This window comes from Spinacia oleracea, chromosome 4 (assembly GCF_020520425.1).
Source record: "Spinacia oleracea cultivar Varoflay chromosome 4, BTI_SOV_V1, whole genome shotgun sequence".
Lineage (NCBI taxonomy): Eukaryota > Viridiplantae > Streptophyta > Magnoliopsida > Caryophyllales > Amaranthaceae > Spinacia > Spinacia oleracea.
Genome location: NC_079490.1, coordinates 73,430,242 through 73,455,541, shown reverse-complemented (window position 1 = coordinate 73,455,541; position 25,300 = coordinate 73,430,242). Strand labels below are relative to the sequence as shown.

At 34.2% G+C, this 25,300-nt stretch overlaps 1 protein-coding gene and 1 long non-coding RNA gene across 2 annotated transcripts; one reads left to right on the top strand and one right to left on the bottom strand.

Moving 5' to 3' along the window:
• Positions 1–15,794: 15,794 nt before the first annotated feature.
• LOC130459696 (uncharacterized) lies at positions 15,795–23,811 on the bottom strand. Its single transcript, XM_056827198.1, has 8 exons — positions 23,040–23,811; positions 22,712–22,956; positions 22,180–22,392; positions 22,005–22,097; positions 19,049–19,150; positions 18,493–18,921; positions 18,324–18,398; positions 15,795–15,933 (listed from the first exon to the last, which is right to left on the bottom strand). Exons 1-7 carry the CDS (start codon positions 23,806–23,808, stop codon positions 18,351–18,353), a joined length of 1,899 nt encoding a protein of 632 aa, XP_056683176.1. The 5' UTR covers positions 23,809–23,811; the 3' UTR covers positions 15,795–15,933; positions 18,324–18,350.
• Positions 16,223–21,065, top strand: LOC130459698 (uncharacterized). The gene is made up of 2 exons (XR_008919281.1): positions 16,223–19,951; positions 20,794–21,065. It is a non-coding gene; the product is annotated as an uncharacterized lncRNA (long non-coding RNA).
• Positions 23,812–25,300: the final 1,489 nt, after the last annotated feature.

Below are 25,300 nucleotides of genomic sequence, written 5' to 3'. Positions count from 1 at the left end.
GATTCTATGGATAAGACAACTAAGACTTAGGATTTAGATTGTACTTTGGCATAGCCTAGTCTAGACTCGGATTTATTTATTTTATTTGAACATTTTTTTTTTCTTGAAGACTTTATTCGAACATCATTTTTTTGAATACTTTTCCCATGTGACATTCATAGTTATTAGCATGTTCGTTTTTGGTGCCGAGCATTGTCGTCGTAGGAGGCCAAACAACGACACAAAGAGTTATTTGTTTTTATTTTTTTTTGGTCGCTTTTAGAATCGAGTGCCTTTTCATACGTCCTTGCAGCAATTTTCACGAAAAGTTTTTTTTTGCTACGTGTTTTTTTTTGCGCGGGCACCGAGGCTGCTGTGCCTGACCAAAAGGCCGGGCAGCAACTTCAGCGCCCAGCAGTGGGCGTGAGAAATTTCGGCGCCCAGCCGCGTTGAAAATGCGTCCCTGGCTGGTTCTCGTTTTCTGTTTGCGTATACTTTTGTTTTTGCGACTTTAATTTTGCGTGCTTGCCTTATAACGTCATTTACGCGTTGTGCAGCGTTTGTGGGATTCGTTACAGGCCATCCCGAATGTCGCTTTTTTTTGTGGCGATCGTTCGGGTTTGCGGAACACGTATTGTGGTATAACTCTTTGGCCAATTGGTTTATGAATGTTTGGGCAATTTTTAAGGTCGTTAGTTTTCTAGCATTATTTGTCTAGCATTATTCGCACGCACAATCATAACATAGTCACATAGTTCGCTACACATAACTACATTACAAACATGGATTTGAAAATTAAATATGCCACGTAGTTTATGATAGGCTTCTATGGGTCGTTTATTTGCGCCTGGCTTGGTACCGCTTCTATCGTAGATCCAACACATGCCCCGGTCGAGGTAGTGTCTTCAACAGACGAATTTCGCTCAAGAGGCCAACCCGCAAGTGCAAGCCAAGGGGGCATGCAGGAGAGAGGGACCTAATGGGCGAGCAATTGGGTTCGGGATAGGTGTGCTACCTGCACAAGTACCGAGTGGGAAACATGCGCGGCGTATGCACCCCCCTATTGGCGAAAAAAGGTATCCTTAGTCCCAACTCCCGAGGGAGCCGAGATTCGTTATGCGGTTCTGCCCGTTCACATTAATATGCTGATTTTCAGGTCGTTCCAACTTGATGGGGAAATAAACGCGGGGTAGGATCGTTTCACCCTTCGGCTATTTTGATTACCTACAAGCACGAGTATTTCCTTCACTATCCCCAGTGGAGTCGCCACTGTGAGGGGGTCGAAAAAGCGCGAGGCTAATGCGCGACCTTGTCCCTCGTGGGTGTGACGATTCTTTTTATTCAATCAAGCGTAATTGGATTTCCTGTGAGTATACACCCAATTGACTAGTAATATAGGAGTCGCCATTTAGTTTTTAACGACAATGAGAAAAACTGACAAAACCCGGTTATCGTGACATAAAGGGAGTGCAATTATGTTTGACCACGACAGCCGTAGGTTCCCTTGTGATCCCTGGTGTGGGGATCTCTCAATATACACCCGCAAGGTAGAGATTGAGGGTTCGGGGGACTGTAACTACCGAGAGGAGTAATTCGCTCGTCGATAACTCCAGAGGCAGGATATCCTTACTAGCTCAGCATAAATAATTGAAGGGACATGCATTAACTATTAAACTAATCTGAATTGATTTTAGCAATATGCAACATATAATACTAATTCGATCGTGATTATCTGATTTAAATAGCATTAAGGGACCTAGCATGATAATCCGATTTCCCAAAAATATTATATTTGTTAGGCGTGATAGAACAATCATATTAGGTTAGTTTAACAGTTCATAAAAAGGGCGAGGAAAGCAGTTAAATCATCGAAAAGGGACACATTACGACGCACCCTTGAGAGGTGCGTCACGGTTCTCAGAAAACTAACCACTTTGACTTTGCTATTTCTCCTTTTTATTTAACGAATCTCAATTATGGGACAGGATACGTTCTGTTCGATTTATGGATCGATTGCGACAGAACGCGTGAACAGTTTCGCAGCGAGAGGCTTAGGCTAAGGGATTTAGAGTCAATACTCAGAATATATTATGTGTTGTTGTGTGTTGTTTCACGTCGAAACTAGAGGCCTATTTATAGGGAAGAGTTCGTGGAAAGATAGAATTGCAGAGTTCTAATCCACAAAGAATTAGGAAAAGAGACGTACCCAGGTATTTTCAGCGCCCAGGCCTGGGCGCCGAAGATTTCGGCGCCCAGAGCCAGGCGTTGAAAATAGGGTCTGGGCAGTATTGTTTAGTCAGATTCGGATTCCTAAAATCCGTAGAGTTTGAGATTAATTCGAGTCTTTTAGCGCGTATCAATTTTGTGACGGAATGCGTCTGGACCCGTTACTAACTCTAGGCTCGTTAGGATTTTAATTAATACGTAACTCTTATTTCCGAATCCTATTAGGAATAGGATTCTCGCGGTTTTCTATCTCATTTATGATTTATGTTGGAGTGCAACGCCTAATTCTGACAGGTTTCTATCTTTTATGATTTGCCACTTTTAGATGCTACCTTTTACGGCAGTTACTATTTTTAGCAGGTTTCCATAAATAGCTGGTTTCGGGTGAAATGAAATGGGGAATCGAGATTCGTTTATTTTATAGGAGATGCGTTGTCAAGTGGAGTTTTTATGCTTTCATCATCGAACCTTTCCCTTGCGGGAACGGGGACAAAAGTAGGTGTCTACAACATCAATTCAGGAAAAATAATGGGAAGAACTTTTAAGTAATCGATGAGTATTCATTAATAAATTAAATTTCATTAGAAATTCCAATGACGACAATATAGGGACTATTAAAAGTTTAATAATGTTCTATAAAATTAAAGTATACTCTCGCGATTCTTAAATGTAAGTCACTTTTGGAATATAAGACAATCTAACATAAGTACCCTTAATCTCAATAAAATCCAACCCATGTGCGTAGGGGAAATAAATAATTAAGGGGTTTAATGGGAATAAAAGTTTACTTGAGAGTAAACAAGTGTGGCGTTTGAATATTTATAAGAGTATAAAGAATATAAATATTGGACAAATAAGGAAAGATTTCAAAATACACATACTAATAAAAAAAAAACTCTCTTTTAGGGGACCGCCCCCTCTTCTTTCACCGAAAAAAAACAACTCTATAAGGAAGATGACTAACTTTCAAGAATGTAGGAAATATTATTTCATTAAAAATACATTAGGTTCCGTTCTATTCGACTTATTTTGTCTGAACTTATATTCTCTGAAATTATTTGAAGTAATATGATTTAAGTGAACTTATCTGAACTTAACTGAACTTATCTGGACTTATTTTATCTGGAAAAAAAACTTATTTTGACTGATATAAACTTATTTGTGTGTTTAAATGTCTGAAAAAACATATTTTTTCTGCACTTATATTATTTGAAGTTAATTGAACTTATCTGAACTTAACTAAAGTTAATTGAACTTATCTTAACTTAACCGAACTTATTTTGTCTGAAATAAGGCAAAATAAGTCGAACAGAATAGAGCCTTATTTCTTAACATAAAATGACATATCTTTACGAGTACTATGTACATCGTTTGAATCAATTTACATATGTGTACTTCCTCTATTCCACAAAGTTTCTCACTTTTACTACATACTATCTCCGTTTCACAAAGATTTTTACAGTTACTGTTTGTACAAATCTTAAGACAAAAGTAGAAAAGTTGGTTGAATATAATAAAATATGGATAAATTAAGAAAAATGTGTAAAAAAGTGAGTGGGTGTAAGAAAAAGTGAATAAAGTAAGAGAAAGTGAGCGGAAAATTGTACGTATTATGGGGTAAGAAGGGGAGGAAGTATTTTTAGATATCTAATATGTGGCAACACACATATCAGAGTAGAAAACAAATGGCTAAAAGACAAAATAGGGAAAAAAGGAAGTACCATTCATGTTAAAAATAGTACCATTCTGTAAAAAAAAAGAATCATTTTTGTTTAAAAAAGTACCATTGAATTTCTTTTTTGTCTTTTTCCTATTTTGTCTTTTGCTATGATATGCATTTGCAAGCACATATCTAATATCCGAAAATATTTTCTCGTAAGAAAGGGTAAGGTAGTAAATTTTTATGTCCAAAAATAGAATAAAGCAAAGTATAAAGAACATTATGAAACGGACTTAAACGAAAAGTGTAAATATCATTTTTAAACGGAGGTAGTACTTGGTCAAAGTTTTTCAAACTTGACTGCATTAATGGAAGATAAATTATTATCGTGCTTTATATAATTTGATTCATTTCAATATAATTTTATGTGTGGAAAATATCTTTCCTAATAACCTAATAAGTTAGGTATGCCTAATATTTCTTTTAAAAGTCCCAAATAAAAAGTTTTGATGCCTAATTAGTGTGAACAATTTAATCATTTGTTTTTCTTTTTTTGGTGTTAGCAGCCGGTTCACCCTTAAGGCTAATCCGGATTCGGGGCGAGTTCTGGGTGGTTAGGTTTCATATGTAGTGTTTTTTGCGACATTAAAATATTAGAGAATAAAACATTATTAATTTTAAATTGTACAGAATCCCTAAAATGTTCAAGACGGCCCTAAATATAGGTAATGATCTAGTTTAATTATAAGTGTCCAAATTACTATTCATAGACCCAAATAATAATTGAGTCATTTAATCTAATTCGAATATACCAAAAATAACTCTATGATTATCCAAGATAAGAGAATTCCGCGAGTTTAATGAGCCAGGGAGCAAAAATAGTTGAACAACTTTCATTCGATGTTGAAATTCGGCATTTCTCTTATTTAAGTTAGTAATGCCTAAAAATTAATTAAGTATTCCTAAAGATTACCCTACATTATTTTTTGTTATGCTCATACTTTTATGTAATGTTTAAAATAACATACAAGAGCTGCTAAGAGCAAGATCGGGGGGTATTAAGACTTTTTTAAATTGCAATGTTAGGATTTTATTAATATTTAATAATTAAATTGTTTTTAATACTCCTTAAATTCAATCAAATTTAGTTCTTCACCCATCAAATTCATTTAAGACTTTGTAAAATTATGTATTATATTATTTTATTATATAATTCAACTCACACACCAAGTCTTAAGTTGAGTCTTAATTTTTCAAGACTCAATTTAAGACTTTGTTAAGACTCGTCCATTTCAATGCTACAATTCACTGTGTCTGATCTTAAAACTGATGAGTCATATGCAATGTCAGCACATCTCAAGTCTTAAGACTTAGGGCCGGTCATGCTCTAAGTCCCAAATATTAGTCGAGTTGTTTGATCCACATGGAAATCATTCCGAAATAGGCTTAGGTTTTCTTAGATAACTCGAGAAGTAAAATCTAATATAATATCTAATGTTATATAAATAAAGGAGGTACATTTACTGAATTAGTAGAGCGCCACGTAAGAAATCTAAAGATTTGTCCCAATGAAGAATAAGATTTCTAATTTTTTTTGAATTAAAAAAGCCGAGTGCCACGTAGATAAATAATTAGGTGCCATGTAGATACTTTAATTAATTAATTAATTAATTAATTAATTAATTAATTAATTAATTAATAATATATAAAACTCAATCAAAAATCAAATACTCTAATAATTTTTTAAAAAAATCTAAAATAAAATTCAATCCAAAATCAAAAACTATTCTAAATTAAAATTCTATCCAAAATCAAATACTAATCCAATATTAGAGAGCCGCGAAGGAAATCTAATGGTGTGACCAATGAAAAATATGTTTTCTAAATTATTTTTGAATTAAAGTCAAGTGCCACGTAGGTATTTTGATTAACTAAAGCTTTGTTCTATTCGACTTATTTTGACTTATTTCAGAAAAAATAAGTTCAGTTAAGTTCAGATAAGTTTATATAGGTTCAGTTAAGTTCAGATAAGTTCAGATAATATAAGTTCAGCAAAAATAAGTTTTTTTCAGACATTTTTACACACAAATAAGTTTGTTTCAGACAAAATAAGTTTCTTTCTGATAAAATAAGTTCATTAAGTCTAGATAAATTCATATAATATAAGTTCAGTCAAAATAAGTTCAATAGAATGGAGCCTAATTTAAAACACATAAACATATATTCATATATATATATAGAATCGGGATCCGGTGAGAACCACCCCTTAAGATGAGAACTGAGAACTAATCTCAGCCATTGATCAGATAAATCGAACGGCCTATAATCTACCCGACAAAACAAAAATAGTAAGGGTAGATTAGTAATTTACCCGCATTGAATGACCTCCCCCCATTCCGCCAATTTTCAGAATTTCTTTCTCTCTCATCCTACTCTCTCTCTCTCATCCTCCTCCTCTCCTGCGAACCCTCTCTCTTTCTCGTCCTCTTCCTTCTTCATATTCTCGTTCTACCATAGATGCTGGGTTTTGTTTTTCGATTTCTTTTGTTAACCAGGTAATTCTCCTTCTAATTTTTATTTTTGAACAAGTTAAATTAGGTTTTCTAGTTCTTATTCGTTTGTTGATATTGTGTTTACTTTTTCTGATCTTGTGTTTACTTTTAGTTGGTATATTTTGATGTATGGGGATTGTGAGTAGATTTGGTGTGTAAATATATAGGGTTTCTATTAGTTTTATGTTAACTGTAGTGGAATCTAGATGCATTCAATAAACATATGCGAGCTGCACAATTGGTTATCAAATTTTTGTTTATTTGATTGAAAATTGGATCTTAATATTACGAAAAACTTTATTAGGCAAGCTTAATTTTTGTGGGAACAATTGCCGGTTAATATTGTGGTCTTCATGCCCACAAAAGGTGCCTACTAGCAGTTGGCGTTTGGGAAGAGAGTGGACTTAGGTGGCTTGTGGATGGCCTTTGGCGTTCTTTCTTTGATTTAGTGATTGAGATTTTCTGTGTGTGGGAGTTGGAGATTCAGAGGAGAGTTGTGATATTAAGTTGTGCAATTTGGGGTGCAAGAAACAAAGTAGTAATTGAGCAAGAGTTACAGGTCGTTAGTTCAATTATCTGCAGGATAAATTAGTGCAGAAGGCTTGATGTTAAGATTTTCTGCAGGATAAATTAGTGCAGAAGGATTTCAACATTGAAGATAAGGCTCATGGTGCTGAAAAGCCAACATTCATAGTTTTTTATTCAAGTGTGACAAATAATACTTTGGAGATCCGATTTAACTGGGTTGGTAAAGGGACAACAAGGATTCCGACCAGGGGAGTTTATGGACCTCTCATTTCAGCTATCTCTGTCAATCCTGGTTAGGGTTGCATCTTTTTGGTTAAGCTCACTAATTTCTTCCTGCATACAGACATACTTACATAATTCGCGTTGATTTATGCTATCAGCCCTGGTTCTATTACTTGTTCCATTTGTTCTTATAGTGCATGGTGTGCCTTTTCTGCAGCTTCCAAACGCTGCTCCAGTGGAATGAAAAAAGGAATTGTGTATTTCTCTGTAGGAATTGTCTCCTTTTTCTTTATAGTCTTGGCGTTTCTTATTATCTGATGGAAATGCTGCTTCAGAATCAGGACGAGGAGATACGGTAAGGAAAGTTCTGGCTGTCTACCGTAATGATTGAGCATTTGTGTAACTGACTTAATTTTCAAATAACAAAACAGAAGTTCTGTCTCAAAGGGATAGCCTAGGATTGTCAACTCATTGTGATAGTATTTTTCATAGGACTTACAACCATCTGGTTGTTGCAAGTTTGGATAACTGCTATTGAATTGTATTTAGTTCACTGGTAGCAAATTTAAGAAAATTGAGAGATACCGCATTTTCTGAACTTCGAGAGAAGGGTTATGGACTTCTATTTCTGCATTTACCCTATAAAGCATATGATAGTTCCATTTGTGGCTAACTTTTCTAGTTTGGGATTGAGGGAAAAGATGCCCTTAATCTGCAACCTTTTACAAGCTTCGGCGATAATTTGTTGCATTTTATTTGATGCAATACGAGGATTCTCATACATGCTGCAGGTGGTTGTTGCTATTCTCTGTTATTTGATACATGCATCATGGCCAAGTGTGCAACAGACTGCACCAGAAGACTGCAGACCACCACAAAGCAAACCACAAAAGTTCAAAGCTGCAACAACCACTCAAAACGAACAAGGAGTACCCAGTCTGACTTGAACCAACCTTACTCTGCTGGTCTGTGTAGTAAGCTAAACTTAAAATAATAGGACTCCATGCATTTGGAAATTGTAACTGAAACTTCTGCTTGCCTGTTCTAAAAAATCAGCCAACATACCTTAAAGATTTTAGTTTACTTTTACATAAATTTAGTTTACTTTTATAGAGATTTAGTCTACTTTAAGATAAATAGATATTGGAGCTGAGGAAATCAAGGCAGCTAGTGTTTTGATCTTTGCTTTACTTTTATTTATTCTATCTAAAAACACTAGCCTACTAAGCTCAATTGGTAGAGCATTGTGCAAAAGCACAAAATATGTGGGTTCGAATCCCACGTAGGTTCGTCTTTACTTTTTGTATTACTTTATTTACTTTTATTTTGAAAACCTTTACTTTGTCCTCATACCGCTTTCTTATTTGTTTATGTCTCCCCAGCACTTCAAATGTTGTGTCTGCTCTCAAAAGCTACATTTGACCTAACTGATTCGTTGATAGATGAATACATGTCCCACCTTACCTGCATTTCTAGTTTTCTATTTTTATTTACTTTTTGTATTGTTTTATTTACTTTTAAGTTAAAAACCTTTACTTTGACATCCGACCATATATTTATTTTCTTATAGTTTGTTTCATATTGTACGGAGATGAAAATTACAATTGAAGTTTCATTATTGTTTTGTTTACTTTTAAAGGGATTTAGTTTACTATTAGAGAGATTTAGTTTACTTTTTCTCAAACTTGTAGAACTTTTCCATTTTTCTTCCTTCACAAAGTTCGATATTCATCATGTATACATGGCATATCAACTCAAAGCTTAGAATCACAATTAAGACGTCAAATATGCTATTTGTGGAAAAATATTATACAAATTCATAATTAGCTTAATGAATTTACTTCTTAGACAAATTCATTTACTTTTATCAAATTTTGATCTACTTTTTCAAATAATATAGAAGAATACAATAAGACTTTTACACGTACTAATCATCAACCTATGTAGGATTTGAACCTACACCCATGTGCAATGGCACATTGCTCTACCATTTGAGCTAATAGGTTTCGACATTATATTTAAGAAAAAAATTAAAATAAAGTTGTAAAACTGATTTCTCTGTGCCTCTCTTCTTGCACATGAAGCCTATATGCCTGTCAAATGTTTTGTGGGAGTCATCGTCAGAGTTTAGGGTTGGAGGTTCACATTGGGACTTGCTGGGGTTCTGGTAATACTGATTCTTATCCTGTCCTGGCAAGACTTTGTTCAACATTTTCTTTGGATATGAGAGAAATAACCTGAACCCTGCAGTCAAACCCAACAATACATCAGCTGAAATGCAGCAGCAATGCATACAACAACATCATTTGAGCCTATAGTTATTGTTTGCTTTCTAGTCGAAACACGGATGATGTTCTACTGTGCATTATCTGAAAGATAGCCCCAACAGACACTAGAATATGTTCTTGTCATAGCAGATGGATTGCTGCATTATACTAGCCGAATCCTGGTTGACCGACTCAAACTGGGGACGGATTGCTTGGAATTGTGTCATTCCTGGAAATATTGGTTGCACCACATCAAGGTGGTGGATTGAGACCAAAGTTGTGACTGGATGTGCTGCTAGCATCCCTAATAGGTCTTTGTACCCATCATACTGCATTTAGCAATTAGCATCACAACTTATAGTTTTGTTGTCTGTTAACTCAGTGGTATTGTCATACATATGTGCATATATTTGCCTCATTGCATTATTTACAGTTCAACTCCATTATTTCTCGAACATATGCCTCCCCAAAATAACGTCCAAGATCAAACCATGAATTAAACAACCAAACAAGAGGATACTCTGCCTCATTGATTGAAAAAGCATACCCAAAAAATACAAAATTAAAGGCAAAAACTCAGATCGCAACTACTAAAAACTAAGATAAAATCTGAGTCCATCACAAAAATGCATAATACAAACCATTTATAGCAAGAACTATTCAAAGGTTTAATCATCTAGTGATTTAGTTTTCTTTTAAAGAGAACTAGTTTACTTTAAGAGATATCAAGTTTACTTTTGGTACAATTGTCATTTACTTAAAGTCTACAATGTAGCACCCCCTAACCGATTCAGTTTTCTTTTAAAGAGAATTAGTTTACTTTAAGAAACATTACGTTTACTTTTGTACAAGTTTCATTTACTTCAAGTCTATAATCTAGCAACCCCTAACTGGCTTAGTTTTTGTTTAAAGAGAGTTAATTTACTTTAAGATATATTAAGTTTACTTTTGTACAATTTTCATTTACTTCAAGTCTATAATATAGCAACCCCTAACTGACTAACAACCTGCAACAACAACAGCCCAATCGCAATACTAAGACATACTGCAAGCTTAGAACTTGAACCCTGCAGTCAGACCAAGCCAAAACCTGTTTCTAAAATGCAGCAACATATTGTAAACAACAGCAGCATCTTAGCCTGCATCACTCTCAAATGACTACACAAGAAGGAGCTAGAACAAGCCTCTGTAACAGTTAGTTTACTTTATGAGATATTAGGGTTACTTTTGTTCAATTTTTATTTACTTTAACTCATTTTTAGTGTAGCTATATGATTCACTTCTAATAAGTTTCAATCTAATTTAAAAACAGGAGAGCTACAGGGGAGAAAATATGCAATTGTGTTTGCTAGTCATCTATCCCAAATTGAGGATGAAAATATTATACCTAACAGTCAAAGCATAGAAAAACTATGTTGCAAAACATACCCTAGCATACCAAATTTTACACCAGTAGGCACAACTTTACCCAGGCAGAACAAGAAGAAGCTACTGCTCTAACCCAATTGAAAAAACAAACTGGCTACACACGAAACCACATTCAGCACACTTGAGTTGTGCCTAAAAATTGAATTCAAAATTCGTTTGCAACATCTCTTAAGTATCACAAATTCACCTTAAGTTATAGCTAGCAAACTGATAAAAATTACAGAAATCAGAGCGTCAAATATCCTCACAATTGACTTAAAAAAGCACTTAATACAGAATTATAGGTTGCTAATATGCAGCGAGTTGAACAATAAATTTTTGGATGATATTACTGTCAAACTTAAGCATATTCCAATATTTCCTGCTTTGAGCTCGATTTAGCAAATCCGAGAGACGAATTTACAGTCGTCGCAGAAGAAATTTGGAGTAAATTAACCAAATTAAGAAACGTATCCATGTTTAATTTGGACTGAATTTACAACTTCAAGTCAAAAACTGATTCAATCAATATGCACAGATCAAACCAAATTTATCAATGAAAATTAGAGAAATTAAAATCCTAGAAATCTAATTCAATCAAATTAGCAAGTAATACCTGCGTCCGAGATCAACTTCTCAAAGCGATGAAGAATTCAACGCCGCATAATTCGATTTTGCAGAAAATCGACTGAATTTGTAACTTAATATTGAAAACAGTATATAATTTGAGACCAGATTTCTGAAATTATGAAGCAAAATGAAGAGTAAGAAGTTGCAAAATGAAGAGTGAGTAATTTGCAGAAATTTGTGCAAAATTCGCAGATAATTGGGTTTATTTTCAAGCAAATTCGACAAAAAAAAGGAACAAAATCGAAAGAAGAATGCAAAATACCTCAAAATCTCTGCAATGTTCGCGAAATTACGACACAATTTGCGTTCTTTCAAGTGTTTTTCAAGCAAATCGTTGAGGAGGGAGATGAGGAGAGAGAAAATGTGAGAGAAAATCAGGAGGGAGAGAGCAACGCTCAGATTGTGCAGGGGTGTGCATGGTGCTCTTGGTGCACCTGTCCCAAAACGCACATAAATAACAATAAAACACAACAAAAATAAAAACCGCAAAAAAAAAAAAAACATTAACAAAAGAACATTAACAAAAAGAACATTAACAAAAAGAACACTAACAAAAAGAACACCAATATTGACAAATCAGACAAAAAGTACAAATATAAAAAGCAGTTATATTTTTTCTTGTTCTTTTAAGTTCTGGAAATGTTCTTTTCCAACCAATTTACAGTATGTTCTAATTAAAAAATAAAACGACGAACCTTTGATGAACTTTAAAACCAGATCTATATTTTTTCTTGTTCTTTTAAGTTCTGAAAATGTTCTTTTTCAACCAATTTATGTTCTAATTCCTTTATTTTATTTATCAAAAGATATCTGAAAACAACACTATAAATATGTAAAAAGAACAATTGCTGATTCTAAAAAAGAACACACTGTTTTGATGCCACAGAAATAGAAAGTTATAAGAAAAGAACATTAAAATTTAAAAAGAACATAGAATTAAGAACGAGAAAATTTACCTTAATCACCCGATGCACCTTCATCAACAGCATAAACCTCTTTGAATAAATAAAAAAATTCAAAAAATAGCGAAATTGAAATAGTATTTCGCTTAATAAACTAGTTTTTTGTAAACGTAATTCAATTAAAATCACATTTCAGAGAAAGAAGGTGGAGAAAATTTGTTTTGAACTTCTCTCTCATAAAATCTCTCTTTTGTTGGGAGAAACTAAAAGCTCTCCTCTTTCTCTCTCAAGAATGTGTTTCTAAAATGAGAAGTTATGAATCCAATAGGAGAAATATTATATTTATAGAAAATGAAAAATAAAAAAAATAAAACAAAAGAGGGGGAAGGAGAAGAAATACAAGTCATGTTCATGATAAGAACGGTGCACTTGTTTTTTTTTTTTTGGGGTTTTGTTGTTCTGTTCTTTTATGTTTATTAGATATAAATCTTAATGTTCTTTTATTTTTGTTCTTTTTTCAAAAAGTACAGTATTGAAGAGCAAATGAAGCTTTTACTTGGCCAGCAACAAATGATGTTAAATCTTCAAAAACAGCTGAAAGAACAAGAAGAGAGGCTGAATAAACAGAGCAATTCCTCAAAAAAAACAAAAAGAGGATGAACCTAAAAGAACATTATAAATAAAGAAAAAGAACATTATAAATACAGAAAAGAACATATCATGTAGAACACTTATTTTAACCATGTAATACAACATTACCAATAAAAAAACGAACAACAATAGAGCATAAAAGAACATAATAAAGTAAAGAAAAATAACATTAAAAATAGCAGAAAAGAACATATCATGTAGAACACTTATTTTAACCATGTGAAAAAAGAACAACAAAAAAGATAAAAGAACAACAAAAATGGTAAAAGAACAATTTGATCTGAAGTGTGTAATATCAAAAGAACAACAAGCTAAAGCAAAAAGGAACAAAGAACAACAAGCTAAAGCAAAAAAGAACATGTTTAATAATTATTTTCTGTATTATTACAATCTTTTAATACATATATGAGAACCAATATATAAAAGAACAAAAGATAAGACTAAAAGAACATATAAAATCGAAAAAAGAACAGAAATCAAAATCATCAGAAATATATAATCAAGATACATTAATCATCAAAATTATCAAAATATAGAATCAAAATACATTAATCAAGGTTATTGAGAAATGCAGAAATCGAAATGATCCAAAAAATCAAAATAAATTGAAATGATGAAAATAATGAACATGGAAATCAAAATCATCATAAATAAGTAATTCGTTTTAAAAAAATTGAAAAATTACCTTCACAAATCGGATTATCAGCAGAGGAATTCAAATTTGAAGAAGAAGAATCAATAGAATTTGATATTGAAGTAGAAAAATCAACCAAAATCTGAGAATTTTCTATTACTTTCTCTCTCCTCTTCACAGTTTCTCTCTCCTTTCCATAGTTGTTCTCTCTCCTCTTCACAAATTCTGATTCGAAAATTATAAAAAAGAAGGTATATATACCAGAAAAATGGAGTGAAAAACAAAAGAACGAAAAAAAAGGGACAGAGCAGGTCATTGTTCTTTTTTTTAACAAAAGAACAACGTTTTTTTTTTTCTTATCAAAAAAACAACGTTTGTTCTTTTCTTCTCCGGATTCAACAAGATATCCGCGTTTTATATTTATTGCATGTCGTTTGGACACCAGTGCACCAAGAGCACTGTGCACACCCCTGCACCATCATATTTGCGGGGAGAGAGGGAACCACATCCAATTTGATTTAATTAGCGAGATATGATCTCGGCCGTCCATTTTATTTTAATCTAACGGCTGTCATATGTTCTCATTGTAAGGAGGTTCTCATCTTAAGAGGGGTTCTCACCAGAACCTAGTCATATATATATATATATATATATATATATATATATATATATATATATATATATATATATATATATATATATATATATATATATATATACATATAATTTATTAATTTTAAATTGTACAAAATCCCTAAAATGTTCAAGACGGTCCTAAATATAGGTAACGCTCTAGTTTAATTATAGTGTCCAAGTTACTATTCACACCCAAATAATAATTGAGTCGTTTAATCTAATTCGAATCTACCAAAAAAAACTCAATGATTATCCAAAATAAGAGAATTCCGCGAGTTGAATGAGCTAGGGAGCAAAAATAGTTGAACAAGTTTCATTCGATGTTGAAATTCGGCATTTCTCTTATTTAAGTTAGTAATGCCTAAAAATCAATTAAGTATTCCTAAAGATTACCCTACATTATTTTTTGTTATGCTCATACTTTTATGTAATGCTTAAAATAACATAAAAGAGCTACTAAGACCAAGATCAAGGGGTATTAAGACTTTTTTAAATTGACATGTTAGGATTTTATTAATATTTAATAATTAAATAATTTTTAAGGCTCCTTAAAATTCAATCAAATTTAGTTCTTCACCCATTAAATTTATTTAAGACTTTGTAAAATTATGTATTATATTATTTTATTATATAATTCAACTCACACACCAAGTTTTAAGTTGAGTCTTAATTTTTCAAGATTCACTACAAAAAAACGCGGCACATTGTGACGCTTTTTGGGACAAATTGTGACGCTCTACAGTGTCGCTATTTCACATAGCGACGCTTTGGGAGAGGGTCGCTATTTTCATTGCCGCTATTTACCGACGCTTTAGAGCGTCACAATTTGCAAAATATCGACATATTTCTCCGTCGCTATTTGGGATATAGTGACTCTTTAGAGAGTCGCAATATTTAGACTGTATAAAGCGTCACTATTTGCACGTGTATAGACACATTTTTCCGCCACTATAAACCACATAGAGACGCTTTAGACACCCGAAATATATAGACTCTTATTAGAGTCACTATATGTTCACTTTCGTGCGAGGTCCCCCCATTCCCTCCAAAATAATTTAGACCCTTTGGAGCGTCACAATTTGCATCATATTATTTTTCATATATACATAATAATTTAGACGCTTTGGAGCGTCACAATTTGCATCATATTTTTTTCATATATATATATATATATATATATATATATATATATATATATATATATATATATATATATATATATATATATATATATAAATCTAAAATCATGAATTATCTATAAAAATATATATCGACCATAGATAATTAATCATAATCAAATACATTAACTTACTACGTACGTACACTATATATCTTAAAGCAACATATTAACTTGCTATGATTCATATATACTTAAGTAGTTAATTTAGGAAAAGTGATAAAAATCATCTATACATTAAATTAATTCGCAGAGTCTAGTCAAACTGAAATAAAAGCGATATTTTAAAACAAATAACTTTCTAACTAGCATTATCATTTTTTCTACAAGATAGTCCAAAACTAAATAAAAACAACTTCCTGACTACGAACAAGTAAACATATCGTTATGCTAGCTTAGCTTCAAGATAACTTGTTCATCTCTTGATCTACATTTACTATTACCACTTGAATCATCAATAATCTGCAAAGAAAATTTAATGTCAAATATAGTATGATGAACATTCCATAAAATCAAGGGAAAATTAACAGTAATCCTAACCAGCTTGATCCTAACTACTAGTCGTCTTCTCAAAATAATATCAACTATTAATCAAGGGAAAAATGCATGACTATTAGAAATATAGACATGAACAATGAATATATATATATATATATATATATATATATATATATATATATATATATATATATATATATATATATATATATATATATATATATATATATATATATATATATATATATATATTATTGGTAAATTAGTTAACTTAATTACCAAAGGTAGAAACCCAAACAACAACCAACAGAAAACAACAAGGGAAACAAAAGCTAAGGGAGCACAGCCCGCACCCAAGCAAAAACAAAAAACACTAAAACATTCTACAACGACACCAGCCAAACTCGCAAAATTTGAGTTATAAAAGGTCATTTTTTACAAATTTGCAATGCTTGTATAATAACACTTTAAACATTAACATTTGATTTTTGCCTTGTTTTTTCCCTGTATGAATTAAAGGTTAGTTCCTACTTCCTAATCAATGGCGAAGAGACAAAAGTTAAAAGTGCTAAGTGTACTTGACGTAGCAAAGACACAATGGTACCACTTGAAAGTTTTCATGATTCTTGGTATGGGCTTCTTTACTAATGTCTATGAGCTTTTCTCCATATCTGTGGTGACCAAAATCTTAGGCCGTCTCTATTACACTGAGCCAAATCCAACTAGCCCAGGGTTTATACCCATGAATGTGGCCTTGTGTGGTACCTTTGCTGGGCAACTCATCTTTGGGTGGTTAGGTGACAAGTTAGGAAGGAAAAAGGTATATAGTCTTACCTTAGTCATAATGGCTTTCTTATCCTTAGCCTCTGATGTTCATTAACTTGCTGCTTAAACTGTGACTTTCTTTAATTATCACGCTTGCCCATTTGAAAACCAAAAAAAAAAAAACAAGACACCAGCCCCACAAGCTACACAGCAGAACCAGACTGAACAACACAAGGTTTGCACAAAAGAACTGCACAACAGCAAGCCAGCCTGAGCAGAACAGTATGCCTGACTGACTGCAAACCTGCAAAACTACGCAACACCAAGACTGAGCAGTAGCAGCAGCTACAACAGCAGGACCTCAAGAACTTTCAGTTTTCAGATTCAGTAGCAGTAGCAGGACCTCAACATCAGGACCTCAACAACAGTAGCAGTAGCAGCAGATTCAGTTTTCTCATGTTATCAAAGCTGTAGATTCTTAATCTTTCGAGTTTAGTTCCTCTTGTCAGTTATAGATTTAGATTAAGACCCCAAGAACTTTCTTTTTTCCTTTGATATAATATTCAGGCGTGATGAGAAGCAAAGCAAGTGATGCTTACAAGTACAATAGCTAAAGAATTTGTACTTGGTATTCATTTATTGGTAATTGGTATTCATTTCTTATGATTTTCTTTTTACTGGTGATTTTAGATGGATGAGGAAATGCTAGAGGAGGAAGTTGGGGAAACAGAAGAAGAGACAAGTACCAAGAATATGTGGGAAAGTGTGGAAACTCTCACTAAATATTATAAGGAGGCTGTTTAACTGGGGATTATCAGACCATTACAGAATAGAGATCGCTGTTTACCGACTAGAAACAGAAAAGAACGAGTTGGTTGAGAAATTATCAACTTTGACAGAAGAGATAACTTCTGGAAAGGATAGATTTATCCGCCTGCAAGCTGACTTTGATAACTTTAGAAGGAGATCAGGTAAAGAGAGACTATCAGTTCGAAGCGATGCACAGGGAGAAGTAATTGAGAGTCTTCTTCCAATGGTGGACAACTTTGAGAGGGCGAAGCAACAGTTACAACCAGAAACGGATAAGGAAAAACAGATTGATACGATTTTTCTAAGATAGTACTATGAGTGAACAGACCAAAAACGAAACAGACTATAGAAGTCAATCAAACAGAAAACAAGCTTATACTATGAGCAATTTCTATGGCAACTAAAACTTTTTATAGTAGTTGATTTCAGACTTATCTCTCACTCATGGTCAGAGTTTGAATGAGGTTTTATTAGGAGAGTAAGTCGGAGTCGCTGCTGTCTTGGATTGACATTTAACACTGTGTTTTCTTTACGCGTTACAGAAGGAGCATCATAAATTAACTAACAGAAACCATAGTTTGTTAACAACCCAGACCTAACACCAAACTCGTGTTTCAGCTAATATCAACATAATACCTTATTATGATAATACTAAATCTAAACATCTACCTTCTAATCTCACCATCATCCATAAATAATCGACAACTATAAAGCTTGTTTCAGCTATAAGTTTATCTATAAAGCATGAAATGCAGTTAATTAATTCCATATGAAATTACCTTGCATTTGGCAATAGTGTCAAAGTCTCATTTCTCGGCCTGGTTGTCACCATTGCCACCAGAATCATCAGTAATCTACAAAAAGCATTTTAATATGTAAATTAGATATGCCACATTTCAGGTAATGATACATGATGCTCAATCAGAATAATTTCCAGAAATAACTAACCATATTTATTGCTGATTCCGCACCATCTAAAAGGTTCGATGAAACATTCCCTTTGCGTACTTCCTTCAAAACTTGTCCCAAAAAAGAAGCAATCATTTTAAATGATTGTGTTGTTTCTTCAAACTTGGTGTTTAGAACTTGATTTTGTTGCGCAAGGTCCTCATTTTGCTTCTTGACAACTGATATTTCACCTTTCATGTTCTCCACTTCCATAGCATTGTTGTTAACATAGCTTGACCCTTCTTTCCTCAGCAAACCTTCCACTCCAAAGATGTCGCTTTGCTTCACTCCAAATCCATAATTCAGAGGACGTTTAGGTACTTCACCTTTATACATGAGCTCATTAAAGACTGCATTCTCAATTTCAATTACGGGCTTTGAAGAAGAGGAACTCGCAAGATTTTCTTGGACCTTTTTGTTGGCATCCTCCTGTTATATAATATGAAAAGATCACTCAAAATCTATTAACCAAGAATACTATGTACAAGCAAAGAAAAAAATAAATAGACTTCAAGAGACAAGATTGATTTATAGAATTAGCTCAATGCAATGATACCACAAATTGATGAGGAAGTGTGCCCTCTTTAAAGCTTCCATCTTCTTTGGCGTAAACTGATTTGAAAAATGCCAATTCGCTAAACACTCCTTTCTTCTCTTTCTGCAATTTCAGGAAAAAAATAAATTGAAAACTGAAATTTTGAAGTTCTTAAACCGACTATCACTATATTTGTTTAACACTTTGAGTTGTTATCCCCGTAGTAGGGTTGCTGGGTGCATTGCCACTTTGCAAGGGGTGACAGAGTCGGCAACAGAGGCAGTGACATCAGCAAGCTCTCTGCTAATTGTGTCAGGCTAAGGGGAATTCAGGAGTACGTTTCCGTGTAGATGCAGGGAAGATAATAAACAGAAGAAATATCAGCCAATAGTTGCTTTATACCTGTATTCAGTTTGTTTTGTTTCTGTAACAAGTGGCAAATATTAGTTCTAGTTATTAAGATATTAGGTAAATAAGTTTTTGCAAACTTGTTTGCAGGTACATTTTCTTTGCATTGTTTTTAGTTTATCTTACATGATCCAATAATTAAAATCAATATGGACATTGATGAATCCCATGATCCCAGCTGGCCTCTATGCTTTTGACAGAGGACTAACAGATAATCTATCGATTCTTATAATCTGATAATGTAAACATTGACAGATAATTTGACTACTAAGTGAGTAAATAAAATGAAAACCCAGACCAATTGGACGACTTCGACGCTGTCCCACGGGCACCATAGGGTTCCGATTTCCCCTCATAAGAAGGAGAAGGAGAAGGAAAAGCCTAACTCTTTGAAGGTTGTGAGGGCAGCGCCGAAGGCAGAGTCGAATACCGATGCTAAGAGTGGAGTTCAGAAGTTTAGGGTCAAGCTGTTGCCTGAAAGTGGTGGCCAAGAGTGTCATGGATGTTCTCTGTATGGTATGTTGTTCTTGCAGCCGTTTACATACGTTTTATTCTGTTATTGTTGTGTTTATTGATTTTGGCTTCTGTATATCCTTTAGCGAGCTTGGATTTCCTGTTGGTTTTCAGTTCTAGAACAATGTATTGTCATCATGAAGGGGATTAGAATTTCCTGGAACATATATGGTTTCCTGAATGAATACTTTATTGGTTTCGAGTCAGATGTTTGGGAAAGAACCGGATTAGTTGGTTGTTAACTTTTTATGTTAGCTAGAATTTAGCTAAATTAGTGAGTTTTAGTGCTGAATGGCTTGATCAATTATCAAAAGTTCTAGAACAATGTATGTCATCATGAAGGGGATTAGAATTTCCTGGAACATATATGGTTTGCTGAATGAATACTTAATTGGTTTCGAGTGAGATGTTTAGGAAAGAACCATATTAGTTAGTTGGTTGTTAACTTTTGATGTCAGCTAGAATTTAGCTAAATTAGTGAGTTTTAGTGCTGAATGGCTTGACCAATTATCAAAAACTCATTTTAAAGGATCAAAGACATTATTTCGGGAATAAATTATATGGTGGACTGGTGGTGGTGAGGTGAAGCTTTGTTATTTTGGTTGAAATGTTAATAGAGAAAGGAATGTTGTTGGTTGTTTGTTGATTGGATAGGTTTGAATTTGTGTAATTGATTTACTCTTGAATTAGTCATGTTTAGGCTGTTGTGCTTGATTAATCTCAAATTAGAAATAATAATGGTGTTGATTTGCAACATTTGCAGCTCACAAGGCCGCACTTCACATCATCTCTAATTTTATTTACATTATGCTATGCTCTTATTAATGCTGGTTTTGATGTCTCAGCCTTACTTCAATAGCTGGGAATATCATCAACTGAAACAAGTGAGAAAGTTGGGACATTTTCACTTGCATATGCAGCTCACAAGGCCGCATCTCCGATAAAGTTTCTGCCTACAGTTGCCCTAACTCCATTGTTGCTTCCTGGATTTCAAGAAAGTAGATAAAGATAACTAATCCCAGAATATATGACTACTCTGTATATGACTTTTCTTCCATTTGTGTAATACCAGAATATGTTATTGGATACGTAGCAGAATCAACTCTTTGTCATTTCATTGTGAATTTGCATTTTAGTGTGTTCAGAGCAAATGCAAGAACCATTAATTGCTGGCCTATCTCAAACATAGATCTCCATAACAATTTATCTGTTAACAGCTACTTACTTGATCTGTTCTCACTAAGACCAACAATGTAATTTACAGGCTACACCTACAGAATAACAGCTAAACATGTTTCGTTCACAATTAATTGATTATCATTGCAGGGTTTTGTTGTAAAAATGCAGATCGAATAATGATTAGTTATGCTTAATTATGCATAATTTTTATTCTTTGTTATTGACTTTTAGTTAGAACTTTGTGAACAATTTTTTATCGCCTTAAGTTTATGGGGATAATGTAATAGAATGAAATACTGCCTTTGTTGTTTAAATTGAATAGTTTTTGCAGCTTCATGCACTGCAGATGGACTTCATTGCCTCTGCTTTCTGATTTTTTCTACTTTAAACTTGGAGTAGCCACGCACACCCGCTCCCATCCCCAGACCACCCTCCAGAATCATACTTCTTAGTTCCTGTTAAAAAGTTGACTCTATTTGACAGTAATAGTGTCAGGTAACCCCGTTTCCTGATCCTAAAAGCTCTAAGTTCATGAGAATCTAGGACAACTATCTCCAAAACGTTTGAAGAGTCACATAATGTATACTTCTGCAACATGGTTTATAACAGAAACGGAAAGTAGGAAGATTTTCCCAGCTGCTGCTTTCAATTCCATTTGCCCGCATAGCCAACTTTTCTACATTTCTCTACTTTAACATTAGAAAACTAAAGAATGTCCTTATGTGTGAGATTAGATATGCATATACGAGTAAATATTACTCTTATTTGTTTATGAATTTTAGACTTTTATATCACTCTTATTTGTTTATGAATTTTAGACTTAGCACCTATAGCAATTGAAATGCTACAAACCAAATAGCTAGGTTGAAAAGCATACCATATCAACTCTTCGATTAGCAAAGCTTGTAGCACCACTGTTGTGCTTATTGCCTTGTAAAGCTCGAGCATTTTTTCCCATTTCAGATTTTTCCTAGTTTCATGAAACCAATGTTAGCATATATAGGTGAAACAAATAAAACTTACTAAATTTAGGATATTTTGGGGTCACAAACCATGGCCTCTGGTAAAAGCCAATAATCTACCAATTCCGTCCAACTCCTAGTGGACACTCCATCAGGCACGTTGGCATAGTTCTCTTCTCGAGATTTATTCACTGGATCGAAAAAATCCCTCTTCAATTTGTATCGATGATTGTTCCATGGTTTGTCAATACGCATCACTAGTGCCTTGTTAACTAGAGGTCCATCAGGTAACACAAAATGTTTCTTCAAAAAAAAAAAGGAAAAATTAAGTTACAATGTTAACAAAATAATTTGCCTAGCTAGTTCTGATCAGATCAGATCAGACTGATCTGTCTGATCTGATCAGCACTGATCTGATCAGAACTAGCTAGGTGAACTTAGTGATTCTGCAGAAACTTAACCCGGGGTCGGAACCCCCATGACCAAATAAAAACCAGAAAAACGGGCAACTGATTGATGAACACAGATGGAAACAGAATAAATTTAAAGCTAATTACACAGTTAACCAAGCTAAAATAAAACTACAATTAACATAAGTGTTAAGAACAATAAATCCACATACCCGAATCATTGTAACAACATTAGTTTTTAACTGATTGTTCACAGCACGCCAACTTGGGACTCCCACTGGACAAAGTGAATCATTTTTTGCAATATCTCCAAGGAAGCTCACAAGGATCTTCCCACCTTTTCGAATAGGTTGGTTGAATTCATTGAGCTTGACAATGTATCTGAACCCCTTTGCATCATGCCAAACGTCTCGAGGCAGAACTGGTCCCTTTACCAGATGTCGTATTCCATCAGCATCTGTCACAGGAGCTAAATCAGACTAAAAAATCACCAAGATCGATAATTTACAGTTTGCATATTTGATGTAGAGACATGTTTACCTATAGCTATAGCCTCCACCTTCTCATCAAACTCCCTCGATTCTGGCCAATTTGGAATAATGATTCGATGTCGAAGTGTTGCTTTCTTCACAGCAGTATCACTTCCTTCTCCTTGATCAAATTCATTTTCACTCTCAGAAGCCGATTCTTCAAATTCGTCCCAGTTGTAGTTTGGCATAACTTCACTCTCAACCTGATTGGATGGAGGAGATCGCAGAGGTTGAAATGCATTCTCACTCACATGCATGTATGTTGGAGGCAACTGACCTTCTTGCTTCCCGGTTCTCTTTTTCATTGCCATGGTGTCTGGTGGTGTAGGAGATTGTGACATCACATGTTTTGTTGCTCCCAAAGGTGCAACAAATGCTCTTTTCTCTAAATGTGGTTTGACACTTGTAAAAGAAGATACCGGCTGTTGTGTAGCTTTTTGAGGCTGTTGTGTAGCTTTGTGAAGCTGATGGGTAGTTTTTTGAGGCTGATTGGTAGCTGTTTGAGGCTGTTGGGAAGCTTTGAAAGGCTGCAAAGAAGGCTGCAAGGTAGCTTTGAAAGGCTGCAACACAGGCTGCATAGTAGGCTGGTGTGGATTCGGTGTTGACGCTTTTTGTGTTGCAATTTCAGTCAGATTGGGAAACGTAGGTCCTTTATACCATCTACTTTGTGTTGTGCCTGTAAGAGTGGGCGGAATTGGTTGTTGTAATGGGTTAGAGGATGGTTTTGTCTGGGTAAAGGATGGTTTTGATAATGCCTTCAGTTGTGGCTTTGAAACCATGGAAGTAGGCCGAGGCAAGGATGATTATGGTGCAACCATGGTTTTTTTAGCAGCTACTGGTTGCTTAATGGGTTGTGATACCGTCCCAAATGTCTGTGACACTCCAAGTGTTGGAGGACTGAACGGTCCCCAGTTTTGGGTGGATGGATCAGAAGATTTTGGGGACTTGGATGCAGCAATGCTCGACCCTTCGTCAATAGCTACCAATGTTCTTTTAGTCCTGTAACTCATATTTTAGTTCCTGTTCAGAAAGTAAGAAACACAATCAGCCATGAATAAAAAGGTCATTAAACCAACTCAATTGCTACAAGAATGAATCACTAAATAGGATAATAGGTATTCACTCAAAGTGACAATCATACACGTTAAATCAGTTTAACATTTTCACATAAACAAGAATTACAATGAGCAGAAAACTCCGTAAATATAGAAGCAAAGTGCAAATCTGATTGAGAAAAAGAAATTCAACCTGGCTCTAATTGGTCGTTAGCTCACTAAGTGATCTAGAGTCTAGAATATACAAGTCATAGACTCAAAAGTCTGAAACCTTCAAGGAACTTGAAAACTTTATATTGGAAGGCCTTTTGCTCCGTTCATCCCTTTATTAAGTTTCATTATAACCTGTCACATTACAAGCATAAGCACGAAACAAGATAGAGAAGGCAAACCAGAAAGGAAACAACTAACGGAAATGCACTGAAGATATTATCAGAAAGTGAAGATATTAGCACTATGGAAACAACCAACCTCCAGGTGGCTACCAAATCTCCCTGGAGGTCGAATTAGCACTATGGCCCCTACGAATGTGGATGCGAATGAGTGTGTAGCAGCTTGGTGGAATGAGGAGGGTGATGTATGGCATTTGGAGGGATTGATCTCACATCTTTGGGTGCACGAACAGGAAGCTATCAAGATAATGAGGGTAGCAAGAATTTTGTTTATCTCCCTTGAACTCAAATTATCCCTTTATTGGTTTTAACATGTATTTTGTTTCTGCAGAGATACTTGAAATTTGAAGAATCTGCAGGTGACCCTGCACGTGTTCAGATTCTATATGAACGTGCTATCACTGAGTTTCCTATATCTAGTGATTTGTGGACTGACTATGCACGCTATATAGAAAAGAAGCTCAAGGTACTTTCTCAATTTCTGATTTTAACTGTTTTGGTTGAGAAATCTGCTAGCTAGCTTATTGTCAGTTGCCAAAAAACAATTTTTTCAGTTCTGATGGATCAAAGAGATGATCTCATAGCTGGCACACTTCCTTTTTTTTTGGTGTAGTTTAGACTGAAGTTATAAGCAATATTTTAGTTGGCCTACACTCATTTACTACACTTTTGCTCTACAGTTATGAGGGAAAGGGCAAGATGAACCTGCTACACCCTCCTTTTCTGAGATTCAGACTACAGTGAAAACTCTCAATTTTTATATTATCATGGCACCAGGAAAAAGCTAAAGAACAATCTAAAACAAGTCATCAAACAAATCAGGA

Bases quoted from the DNA above. Each gene is read 5' to 3' on its own strand.
- LOC130459696 (XM_056827198.1), bottom strand. From the start codon at position 23,808: ATGGTTTCAAAGCCACAACTGAAGGCATTATCAAAACCATCCTTTACC. The intron at 22,957-23,039 runs GTAAACATGTCT...CTCCTGTGACAG, and splicing joins GGTGGAGGCTATAGCTATAG to ATGCTGATGGAATACGACAT. The intron at 19,151-22,004 runs GTATGCTTTTCA...CTGAAATTGCAG, and splicing joins CTAATCGAAGAGTTGATATG to AAAGAGAAGAAAGGAGTGTT.